At 41.5% G+C, this 12,710-nt stretch overlaps 1 protein-coding gene across 1 annotated transcript in view; it reads left to right on the top strand.

Annotated features, from left to right (window-relative positions):
- CUBN (cubilin) overlaps positions 1-12,710 on the top strand; it is a 324,986-nt gene that overhangs the window by 89,545 nt on the left and 222,731 nt on the right. The window contains exons 24-27 of the mRNA XM_079772268.1: positions 5,711-5,871; positions 6,563-6,744; positions 7,592-7,748; positions 11,903-12,090. Coding sequence (XP_079628394.1) covers positions 5,711-5,871; positions 6,563-6,744; positions 7,592-7,748; positions 11,903-12,090 — 688 coding nt within the window. The remainder of the gene's footprint in view (positions 1-5,710; positions 5,872-6,562; positions 6,745-7,591; positions 7,749-11,902; positions 12,091-12,710) is intronic.

The raw sequence follows: 12,710 nt of genomic DNA on the forward strand, positions 1-12,710 counted from the left end.
TTATTCTTTCAAAGAACCAGCTCTTGGTTTCATTAATCTTTTATATATATATACTAGAAGCCCGGTGCATGAAATTCGTGCACGGCGGGGGGTTGTCCCTCAGCCCAGCCTGTACCCTCTCCAATCTGGGACTCCTGGAGGGATGTCCGACTGCCCGTTTAAATGGGCAGTCGGACATCCCTCTCACAATCCAGGACTGCTGGCTCCCAACTGCTTGCCTGCCTGCCTTCCTGATTGCCCCTAACCGCTTCTGCCTGCCAGCCTGATCACCCCCTAACCACTCCGCTGCCAGCCTGGTTGATGCTTAACTGCTCCCCTGCCAGCCTGTTTGCCCCCAACTTCCCTCCTCTGCCAGCCTGGTCACCCCTAACTGCCCTCTCCTGCAGGGTTGATCGCCCCCAACTGCCCTCCCTTGCAGGCCTGGTCCCTCTCAACTGCCCTCCCTTGCAGGCCGAGTGCCTCCAAACTGCCCTCTCCTGCTGGCCATCTTGTAGTGGCCATCTTGTGTCCACATGGGGGCAGGATCTTTGACCACATGGGGGCAGCTATATTGTGTGTTGCAGTGATGATCAATCTGTATATTACTCTTTTATTAGATAGGATAGAGGCCTGGTGCACGGGTGGGGGCCAGCTGGTTTTCCCTGAAGGGTGTCCCAGATAAGGGTGGGGGTTCCCTTGGGGTGTGGGGCGGCCTGAGCGAGGGGCCTGTGGTGGTTTTCAGGCCGGCCATGCCTCCTGGCAACCCAAGGGGAGGCCCTGGTATCTGGAATTTATTTTCCTTCTACAATTGAAACTTTGTAGCCTGGGGCGGCAGCCATTTCTGGGGCAGCAGCCATTTCTGTGGCAGTTAATTCACCTTCTACAATTGAAACTTTGTAGCCTTAAGCGGGTGAGCCCGGCCAGGGTGTGCGGAAAGCTTTGCTTCCCCTGTTGCCGCCGGCAACCCGGGCCTGCTCTCTCAAGCTCCATTCTGCCGCCATTTGTTTGAATTTGTTTACTTTCTATAATTGAAATTTTGTAGCTTGAGTGGAGGCTTAGGCCTGCAACGGCTATGGAAAGCTTGGCTTGCTCTGTTACCTGGGAAACCTTGCTCTCTGTGGCTGTAGCCATCTTGGATTGGGGTTAATTTGCATACTCGCCCTGATTGGCTGGTGGGCGTGGCTTATGTAGCGGAGTGATGGTTAATTTGCATATTACCATTTTATTAGAGAGGATATATATTGCTCTCTATGTCATTTATTTCTGCTCTGATCTTTATTATTTCCTTCCTTCTGCTCACTCTGGGCTTTTCTTGTTGCTCTCTTTTTAATTCTTTGAGTTGTAGAGTTAGATGATTTACTACCATTTTTTCTTGTGTTTTTTTTTTTTTTTTTTTTTTGATGTAGGCCTGTAGAGCTATAAACTTCCCTCTCAGGACTGCTTTCTTTGTGTCCCATAGATTTTGGATTGTTGTGTTTTTATTGTCATTAGTTTCCAGTAAGTTTTTAATTTCCTCTTTGATCTAATTGATAACCATATCATTATTTAATAGCATGCTATTCAGCTTCCAAGTGTTTGATTTTTTTGGATTGTTTTTATTGTAGTTTATTTCTAATATTATGCCATTGTGGTCTGAGAAGATGCTTGGTATGATTTCAATCTTTCTTTAATTTGGGGAGACTTTGCTTTTGACCCAATATGTGGTCTATTTTTGAAAATGTCTTATGTGCACTTGAGAAGAATGTATATTCCATGGCTTTGGGGTTAAATATTCTGAAGATGTCAATTAAGTCCATTTGATCTAGTGAGTCATTTAGGATTGCTGTTTCTTTGCTGATTTTTTGTCTAGAGGATTTATCCAGTGATGTTAGTGGTGTATTAAAGTACCCTACTATGATTGTATTGTTGTCAATCTCTCCCTTGATATCTTCCAGGAGTTTTATTATGTATTTGAGTGCTCCTGCATTGGGTGCATATATGTTTATCAGGGTTATATCTTCTTGTTGTATTGATCCCTTTAGTATTATGAAGTGGCCTTCCTTATCTCTTGTTATGGCCAACACTTTGAGGTTTATTTTGTCAGATATAAGTATTGCTACCCCAGCTTTTTTTCATTTACATTTGCATGAAAGGTATTTTCCCATCCCTTCACTTTCAGTCTGTGTGAGTCCCTTGTTCTGAGGTGGGTCTCTTGTAGACAGCATATATATGGGTTGTATTTTTTCATCCATTCATCCACTTGGTGTCTTTTGATTGGAACATTTAGTCCGTTTACATTTAAAGTTATTATTGAAAGGTACTTGTTTGTAGTCATTTCTATTTTTTTTTTTTTTTTGCCTATGTTCCGTCTTACTTTTTTATTTCTTCTTTTTACAACATTCCCTTTAGCATTTCTTGCATTGCTGGCTTGGTAGTGATAAACTCCCTTAGCCTTTTTTTGTTTGCAAAGCTCCTGATTTCCCCTTCAATTTTGATTGAAAGTCTTGCTGGATAGAGTATTCTTGGATTCAGTCCTTTGCTTTGCAACACTTTGTGTATCTCCTTCCATTCCCTTCTAGCTTGATGTGTTTCTGTTGAGAAATCATTTGATAATCTGATGGGGGATCCTTTGTAGGTAATGTCTCTTTCTTGCAGCCTTTAAGATTCTCTCTTTATCATTTATCTTTGCCATTGTAATTATGACATGTCTTGGTGTGGGTCTTTTGGGATTCATCTTGCTTGGGACTCTCTGTACTTGTGTAACTTTTTTCTTCCCCATATCCAAAAAGTTTTCTGTCATTATTTATTCAAATAGATTTTCTAATCCTTGCTGCTCTTCTTGTCCTTCTGGCAGCCCTATTATATGTATGTTACTTCGTTTCATGTTGTCCCAAAGCTCCCTTAGGCTCTCCTCCTGATTTTTAATTTTTTTCTCCAGTTGCTGTTTAGATTGGGCTTGTTTCACTACCTTTTCTTCTAACTCACTAATTTGATCCTCTGCTTATTCTAGTCTACTGTTGAAATCTTCCATGGTGTTTTTGATTGTAGCTATATCACTTTTGATTTCTTTCTGATTTTTGCATAGGTTGTTGATTTTCTCATCCATCTGGTGTATGAATTGTATGACCATTATTCTTGTGAATTCTTTTCTGTCATGTTCATGCTTCAATTTCACTAATTTCCTTTCTTGGTGACTCCTCATTTTCTTTCCTCTGGGAATTGTGTCGTCTCCCCATTCTGACTCTCACCAGAAAGTTCAAATGTCGAGTTGTGTGGGCCTGGGCCATGTGCAGTTGGAGCTTCGCACCACCCGAGTGTCACTGAAGAGCCCCGACATAAGATGTGTGGCTGCCATGGGTTGGTGTGAACCAGACTCGCCCAGAGTCAGCGTTACCAATGCTCAGTGTGGCCTCATGTGCGCACCTAGAATCAGGGACCCCGCCTGCACCACACTGAAACAGAGACCCCACTGGCATGTGCCGAAAATCAGAGTCCACTAGCGTGTGCCAGGAGTCAGAGTTCCCCTGCAACAAGATTCCAGTATCAAAGTCTCTGTTGCTTTGTGCGGCCTCACGCTGAGAATCAGGGTCCCTATGTGCGCATGCACCAAGAATTGGAGTCACTGGCTCTTAGTGTGAATGCACTGGGAGTCAGGGATCCCAGGTGCACATGATAAAAAAGAGTGAAGTCACTGGTGCTCAGTGCTGCCTCCCGCCCAGAGAATGGGGTCCAGGTCAGCTTGGGGGACCGGTTGCACAGTAGCACTGTGTCAGCAGGAGTTCCACTCCTGCGCTGCGGAAAACAGACTTCCGTGTGCACTTGCCCAGAATTGAAGTCTGGTGGCACTGCCGCCCTGCGTGGGCTTTGGGTTTGGTCACCCGATTGTGTTGCAGGGAACAGATTCCCAGTGTCCTTGCACTCCAAGGCTCAAATTCCTGTAGTGGTACTGGGGCCTGTGCAAGGGGCGGGTCTATCAGTTACTATGGCATTGCCCACGAGCCTGTGGGGAGGGGGATTGGCTCCTTGACTCACAGAAATCTGCAGCTGGGATGTCTGGATTCTTGGTGTCTGTGGGTCTGCAGCTGTGGTCGCAGGTCTCTGTCCCTAGTGGCTGCAGGGTTCTGGTTTGCCTCTGAGACCAGACTTGGTGGTGCTGAGGCCTGGATCCTAGTCTCAAGAAGCTCTGTTTCTCAAGATGGCATGGTCTCTGTGCCCGCGCTGGCCGCCCCTGAGTGTCGCGGTGGGAGCAGGGCTCCGCTGTCTAAGACTGCCCGGCAGCCCCTTGGAAGACCTGCAGAATCTAACTGTCCCTAGCTCATACACACACACACACCACACATGTCCACACACTCCTCTATTGCTCCTTCACTCTCTCCCTCCCTACCTTCCTGCTGGTCACCATCTTCCTTCCCTGAATCATGTTTTTAAAAAATTCATCTTTATTGTGGAAAGTATTAAAGATGTTCCCTTTGTTGTTGTTTTTCCATTGACCCCCTCCACCCCGCACCCACACCTCCCAGGCCTTTATCTGTGTCCAAGGACTATTATCTGTGTCCAAGGACTATGCATATATGCATATAAGTTATCCGGTTAATCTCTCCCCACCCCACTCACTCTCACAACCTGCCTTCCCTCTGAAATGCATCAGTCTGTTCCATGCTTCTATGTTTTTGGATCTATTTTGTTAATCAGTTTATTTTGTTCATTAGATTTCACATATGAATGAGATCATATGATACTTCTCTTTCCCTAACTGGCTTATTTCGCTTAGCATTATATTCTCCAGGTCCAAAAGAGCTACAGCCCTAGCTGGTTTGACTCAGTGAATAGAGCATTGGCCAAGGACTGAAGGGCCCTGGGTTTGATTCTGGTCAAGGGCATGTACTTAAGTTGCAAACTCAATCCCTGGCCCTGGTCAGAGCGCCCAAGGGAGGCAAACCAATCAATGTCTCTCTCTCTCTGTGTCTCTCCCCCTCCCTTCCACTTTCTCTAAGTATCAATGGAAAAATATCCTCTGGTGAGGATTAACAAGGGGGAAAAAATAAACCACTACAGATTATAAACCGGAGTTAAGAACCCAAAAGTTATTGAGAAAAGAATTATTTTAAAAAACTTGGTAGTTAGTTCAGTTGTTCATTAGATTCCACATATGAGTGAAATCATATGGTACAAAAAGAAAAAAGGGGAAATAACTCATTGACATGGACAACAGTGTGATGATTGCGGGGGGAGTAGTGAGGGGTGAGTGGAGGTGGAAGAGGGTACAGGGGAGTAAATGGTGATGGGAAAAATAAAATTTAATTAAAACATGTTGCTATATAAGTCAAATATGATATAATACATTTTGAAAATTTTCATTGAAGAAACATTTTTTAGAAGAAAAACATTTAAGGCTTCTCTGTAAAATTAAGCAACATTTGTTTACACTTTAATAATTATGAGTTCTTTGCCTGGTGCTCTCTGACATTTGCCAGAGACTTTATTTGAGAAGAAGACTAAACACTTTGTTGCAGTTGGCCGTTGATTATATAAAATGTTATGCCAACCATAACTGATGGTTATTCTTTATTAAATTATTCAAGTACTATTTGATAAATTGAAAACTTAAAATGATGTTTTTAGAGTATTTTTGAGAAACATTGATTGACATAAATTAATGTGTTTGCAATCTGAAAGTTCAAATAATGTTAAATGTTTTTACAGTAATATTATCAATAACCTGATGAGTGTTTACATCTGTATTTTGTCACAGAGATGGAGGCTATGAAACATCACCACTCCTCGGAAAATACTGTGGCTCAAATCCACCTCCAAGAATCATCTCTCACAGTAATAAATTATGGTTGCAATTTAAGAGTGATTTAATTGACTCAAGGTCTGGATTCTCAGCTTACTGGGATGGATCATTAACAGGTAAAGAGCAAAGAGCTATCTTTTATTGGTGAGTCCAATTGGGTTGGTTTCTTAGTTCTTGTATTGCCATACTCTTATCCATATTTTTCCATCTGTGTCTTGTGATTACTATCTATAATAATAAAATGGTAAGATGCTAATTAGACTGGACAGCCGAACAGCCTTCCGGATGTCATTCTGGACGTCCTTCTGGACGAAGCCGCAGCAGCAGGGGCTGAGACAGAGGCAGAGGCAGTTATGGGCAATCAGGCAGGTAGGCGAGTGGTTAGGCATGATCAGGCAGGCAGAGTGGTTAGGGGCAATCAGGCAGGCAGGCAGGCACGCGGTTAGGAGCCAGTGGTCCCAGATTGCGAGAGGGTGCCCCATGCATGGATATCGTGCACCGGGTCTCTAGTTTGTAATAAACTTCAACATTGTAAATACTTCTGAATTCACAGCAGCCTTTTGTTTTTTAAATACAAAGTAAGGGAAAATGGTTTGATTCCCTGGTATATTTAATCAAACTGGTCATCTTGGTTAGGAAAAGGAAAGTACATTGATATGAATTAAGATTCTAGGCTAGCTACTCTTTGGTGATGTAGTTGTTTTGTCTTGGTTTAAAGAGGAGTAATCGTAGCACCAGTTTGATATAAAGAAGATTCAATGTGACCAGAAAGAAAGTTATGTATCACTCCATCTCTTTCTCCTGTAGGTTGTGGGGGCAATCTCACCACTCCCACTGGCACCTTCACATCCCCCAACTACCCGATGCCCTATTACCAAAGCTCCGAATGCTACTGGTGGCTGAAAGCCAGCCAGGGCAGCCCGTTTGAACTGGAATTTGAAGAGTTTCACTTGGAGCATCATCCAGACTGCACTTTAGATTATCTGGCCGTATGTATACAGTTTCAGTTGTATCATTCACTGCTCCCTCTTTGCCCAACACACATAAATGCATTTATTTTACTTTATTGAGATTTGAGAAAGGGGAACATTTAAACAAAACATCCACATAAACCTTTTAAGCAAAATAAAAAGTTAAAAGAAAATTTCATGAAAATGACTTGCCTTCTAAGTATAGCATGTATTACTCAATGTCTTGATATTTATATACTTAAATATTAAAATACATTGAATATGAACTATATATACTAAGATATTAAAATATATGAAATATGGACTATTAAGATATAAGACTACTAAAAGGGGGTTATGAGATTTATCGTAATTATTATCAATGTGCTTTCTATATATGCAGTGCAAAATAACAATATAGAGGACTTTATTGGTGAATTAGAGAGGATAATTGAAGTCCTCCAGGTACAACTTTTTATAGAATCAGCTATTCAGCCTTTTCCATTAAAAAACAATCTACATTTTAAAATTTATTAAAGTGTCATAAATTATAAACTATAAAATTAAAAAACAAGGAAGACTACTGATAACAGCTATGGTCTCAAAATATGTATTAATCTTTTATTTTCAATCTTCAGATTTCAACCTGGGTTCACACACAACTATATTCTGCCATGGTTAAATGGCCAGAGTTCATGGCCCAAGTTTATAGACAATTAGCTATAATTTTAAAGATATTTTGATTCAGGGTTATTCTTTTATTATGTCATATTAATATGACATTCCTTTATATATATATTCCTTTTCCAATTTTTTTAGATTTACAGAGGCCTTTACATAATGTTTATAGCCATAATCATTTGACATTTAAAATGTTTTATTAAAGGTATATGATGGTCCAAGTACCAGCTCTCACCTGCTAACTCAGCTTTGTGGGGATACAAAACCGCCTCTAATTCGTTCTAGTGGAGACAGCATGTTTTTAAAGCTGAGGACAGATGAAAGGCAACAAGGAGGTGGCTTCCTGGCCAAATACCACCAGAGTAAGTATGTATACTGGCTGCTTGATGCCTGTAGGGTCTTTTATATATATATATATATATATATATATATATATATATATATATATATATATACTATATTTTAAATCCTCATCCAAGGATATGTTCAGAGAGAGGAATGGGGGGGCGGGGGGAGAGAGAGAGAGAGAGAGAAGGAGAGAAACATCCATATAAGAGAAAAACCAATCAACTGCTTCCTGTACTCGCCCCAGCCAGGGACCCAAGTGAAGCGGCAACCTTTTGGTGTGTGGGAGGACACTCCAACCAACTAAACAACCTGGCCAGGGGGAGGGGGGTCTCAATCTTTTGATGAATGAAATCAATGGAAATAAGTATAAGCCATTGGTTTGAGCCATTAAAATAAATCTTATCTCCTTATTGAGAAAAATTTAACTCTATTAGGGAAGAAATGCTTATGCATTAAATTTATCATCTGACTAGAGCATGTGATAAGCTGTAGAAACTTAGAGGAGTATTTGATATGCTGAAAGAGTTGCAATTCAGTTAAAGATCAGTGTAACAGGTTAACAGCTAATCGGTTTTTATTTGTATCAAACATTAAGATCCTCTAATTAGACATTATTCCATTGTACATAGTGTTTCTAACACATTTTTTGGTCATGTATTTCAAAAGGTATTAATTTTATTAAGGGAAACTATGAGCCTTGTGAGTCACACGTGGAGTAGGCATATTCTTTACTGGAGAAAAATCTGGTCTTTGTAGAGATGCCATTTTAAAATCTGCTTTCCTATGAGGCAACCTGGTGGGATTAAAGGAGTATTGAACAGAAGTCGAGGGGCTCAGAGGTTTGTCCTGCCTGGGAAGGTCACTTTTCTTCTCTGGGGTTCCATGATTTTTTTCTCTTAAAGAAAGGAGATTAAATTCGATGATTGTGAAAGCTGTCTTCTAGCTCTAGAATTAAATACTTTCTAAAGTTAGCTTTAAAATGGACATTCAACAAAGTTTTTTTGAATTTATGTTATTTAATAAACACTTTACTTGTATGGTTTTATATTTTGTTAATCCTCACTCGAGGATATTTTTTTTCCTTTGATTTTTAGAGAGGATAGAAGGGATGGAAAGAGGGAGGGAGGGATGGAGGGAAGAAGGAGGGATGGAGGAGAGAGAGAGAGAGAGAGAGAGAGAGAGAGAGAGAGAGAGAGAGAGAGAGAGAAACATCAATATGAGAGAGAGGGGCACATCAATTGTGCCTCTCTCGCACTCACCCCAACTGGGGCTGGGGATCAAACCTGCAACTCAGGTACATATACATGCCCTTGACAGGAGTCATACCTGCGACCCTTTGTGTGTGGGCCGACACTAACCATTGTGCATACTGGCCAGGGCTACTTGTGTTTCGAAAATACAGTTCCTTGCCCCCATTAAATCTATGTTTACCCACAATTTTGACATAATTACCTAAAAATAGAACCGAAAGTCACAAAATCATAATCAATATACAATATCCCTTTGGATTAGTTGAGAGGATTAATGTTTAACTTTGATTGTGTGTGAATTTGAGGATTCACACTTATATATGGGATTAGAGTGAACTCTAGTTTTGAATACCAAGTTTTAATATATAGCTTTGTTCCTCAGAAATTCATCATTAGTGCATAAAAAGCCCCCCCAAATTCCAGCAGGGATATATCTGTTTGGTTGAGCATATAATCATATCTCCAACTTTATGATTGCTATCCGAATTTGTTTCTCAGTTACCTTTTATTCCTATGATATTTTATTCTCTCCCATAATTTCAGAACACTAAAGAAGTAATTTAGTGCACTTAGGTCCTTAAAGGTAAAAACCAGAGGAACCAGTGAGATTTTCCATATAATTTGCCATTTGAAATTAGAGGCTGGCAGATAGTATAATTTTTGAGCACTGAGAACAGCCCACGTGGTTTAATGGAATACATTTTTCTCTGCCCTGTTTTGTCATCATTGAGGCACATGATACCTGCCTGCCTAGTAGGTGTCATTTCCTGCAGGCATCTGAAATCACAAAATCATTCTTTGGAAATCCTGTGTGGACAAAAGTGTTTCCTAAAAATATTCAAAGAGAAATAGTTTGAGTACCCCCTGCTCTAACAAAGGAAGATTTTTAAAGAGTCACAAGTGTATACGTTACAAACCAAAGTTTATAAACGGTATTCCAGCCACCTGCCAGGAAGCCGTAATGTGGTGGAATGCATATATGAACCACTGTCTTTGGAGACAACTTTTTCAATATAACATTTATTTTCCCATTCTCTTGTATTCCATTTCATACAGATAATATAAGAAAGGCTTGAGAAAACATTAGGGTTGGCTGAATTTGGCTCTGACTCCCAGGACAAGCCATACCTAGTCTAGAGGTACCTAGTGTAGTCTTGTTGAAAATTAAGCTGGAGAAAATGCCACCGTTGGATTGAAGACTGTTTTAAAAATGGAAGATTTTCATTTTTCTTCAAATCCTGTGTATTCCTTCTAGGCCTTTGGTACTTCCTGATGACTAACTGGAGGCATAATGGAGCCTTTGTTATGAATTACATGCTGAGTTTTGAATTCAACAAAGCCATGTTGTTATTTATGTTTAGCATTCACATAGAACTTTGTGTTTTTAAACTGTTGAATTTAAAGGTCAAGATTTCTGTCCCTTCCAAATGTTAAAGTTAGAAAAACAGAAGCATGGAATGTTTAACACACTTCTCTAGACAAACAGATCTCTGAGTAGTGTTAAGCTATTCGGCTTTCCATGGATTCATAGGAATTGGATGTCCATTCTAACATGGGCAGTTTTCATGACAGTTTCAAGTTGCTGAATTCACTTAAGCAATATTTTACCTTGTTATAAATGGGGACCTTTTCACTATAAAAATGCCACACCAAATATACTAGGTGTCCAAAAAATGTATACACACTTTAACAGCTGATAGCTCTATTGATATTTCTTTCTTTTCAGATTTAAGCCATTTGAATTGATAATTATATATATATATATATTAGAGGCCCAGTGAACAAAATTCGTGCGTGGGGGGGGGGGTTCCCCACAGCCCAGCTTGCACCCTCTCTAATTCGGGACCCCTTGGGGGATGTCTGACTGCAGGTTTAGGTCCGATCCCAAGGATCGGGCCTAAACTGGCATCCGGACATCGCTCTCACAATCCTGGACCACTGGCTCCTAATTGCTCACCTGCCTGCCTGCCTGGTTGCCCCTAACTGTCCCCCCCTGCTGGCCTGATCGCCCCTCACTGCCTCTGCATGCCGGCCTGATCACCCCTAACTGCCCCCCACTGCCAGCCAGCTTGCATCCAACTGCCCCCTCCCTGTCAGCCTGGTCACTCCTATCTGCCCCCCCCCCCGCTGGCCTGGTCACCCCTTACTGCCTCCCCCTGCTGACCTGGTTGCCCCCAACTGCCCCCCCTGCCATCTTAATCACCCCCAACTGCCCCCCCCCCACCATCCTGGTCGCCTCCAACTGCACCCCCCTCCGTTGGCCTGGTTTCCCCTAACTTCCCCCCCCCTACCGGCCTGGTCATCCCCAACTGCCCCCCTCTGCTGGCCTGGTCCCCCCTAACTGCTCCCCCCTGCCTACCTGGTCACCCCCAACTGCCCCCCTGCCAGCCTAATCACTCCCAACTGCCCCCCCTGCTGTCCTGGTTGCCTCCAACTGCACCCCCTCACCAGCCTGGTTTCCCCTAACTGCTCCCCCCTGCTGGCCTGGTCACCCCCAACTGCCCCCCCTGCCAGCCTGGTTGCCCCTCACCCTCCCCCCCCACTGGCCTGGTCGCTCCATGCAGCCTGCTATTCAGTTGTTTGGTCATCCCTCACTAACCCCCTACCGGCTTGGTTGCCCCACACAGCCTGCTTGTTCAGTCATTTGGTCGTCCCTCACTAACCCCCCTGCCAGCCTGGTTGCCCCACACAGCCTGCTTGTTCAGTCATTTGGTCGTCTCTCACTAACACCCCTGCTGGCCTGGTCATTGGCAGCCATCTTGTGAGGGAGTGAGGGTTAATTTGCATATTACCTCTTTATTATATAGAATATACATACATTTTAAAACTAGAGTTTTTAAAGGCAATATCACACACATCGTGGAGTAATTTTGATATGTTTGATGGTGGTTCTTACCAATCATGATTATTTTTTCCAGCCTGTGAGAACGTGATGATTGTGAATCGAACCTATGGCATCCTAGAGAGTATACATTATCCAAATCCCTATTCTGACAATCAGCGTTGCAACTGGACCATCCAAGCAACAACTGGCAACACCGTGAATTACACATTTTTAGAATTTGAATTGGAAAATTACCTAAACTGCTCCACAGACTATTTAGAGGTATGTATTCTGAAGTTAAGTACATTACTGTATTTTCAAATAAAGTTAGGCAAGCCAAACTAGAAGGCATTACACTTTGAAGAACCAAATCCCTAACCCTGCCTTACACATCTTTTATACGCTACTAGCCATGGTGTTTGAGCAGGAATATTTCATGCCTCTTTCTCTGCATCATTGATATATTAAAGATATTTAAGCTCTTAAATTATATACACGAAGAACTATCTATGTTTTCAGTTTCATTGTAACTTTCGGACTGACCGACCTCATGTTAATTAAATAATGCAGAAAGGGAAAATAACTTCTATTTTTGGTTGTTGTTTTTATGTTTGAAAATTAGGGAACCCAAAGTATGAGGTAATCTGCTATTTTTATGATATTTTCTTTACAACATTTTAATATATTTTATATGCAACATTTTTAGGGCTACAGATTGTAAAGTTAGGCAGCTACTTATTTTATTAATGTAATTATGCATTCACATATAAAATTGTGAGCTAATATGTTAATTTAGAAATATTGATTTCTACTCTCATTAGGGATTGCTTCATAAAGCAATTTTACTCAATTTGCATATATTTTGACAACTAGTTTTCATCATTAATGAAATCATTTTTGAG

The sequence above is a fragment of the Cnephaeus nilssonii genome (assembly GCF_951640355.1).
Source record: "Cnephaeus nilssonii genome assembly, chromosome: 1".
NCBI classification, from domain to species: domain Eukaryota; kingdom Metazoa; phylum Chordata; class Mammalia; order Chiroptera; family Vespertilionidae; genus Cnephaeus; species Cnephaeus nilssonii.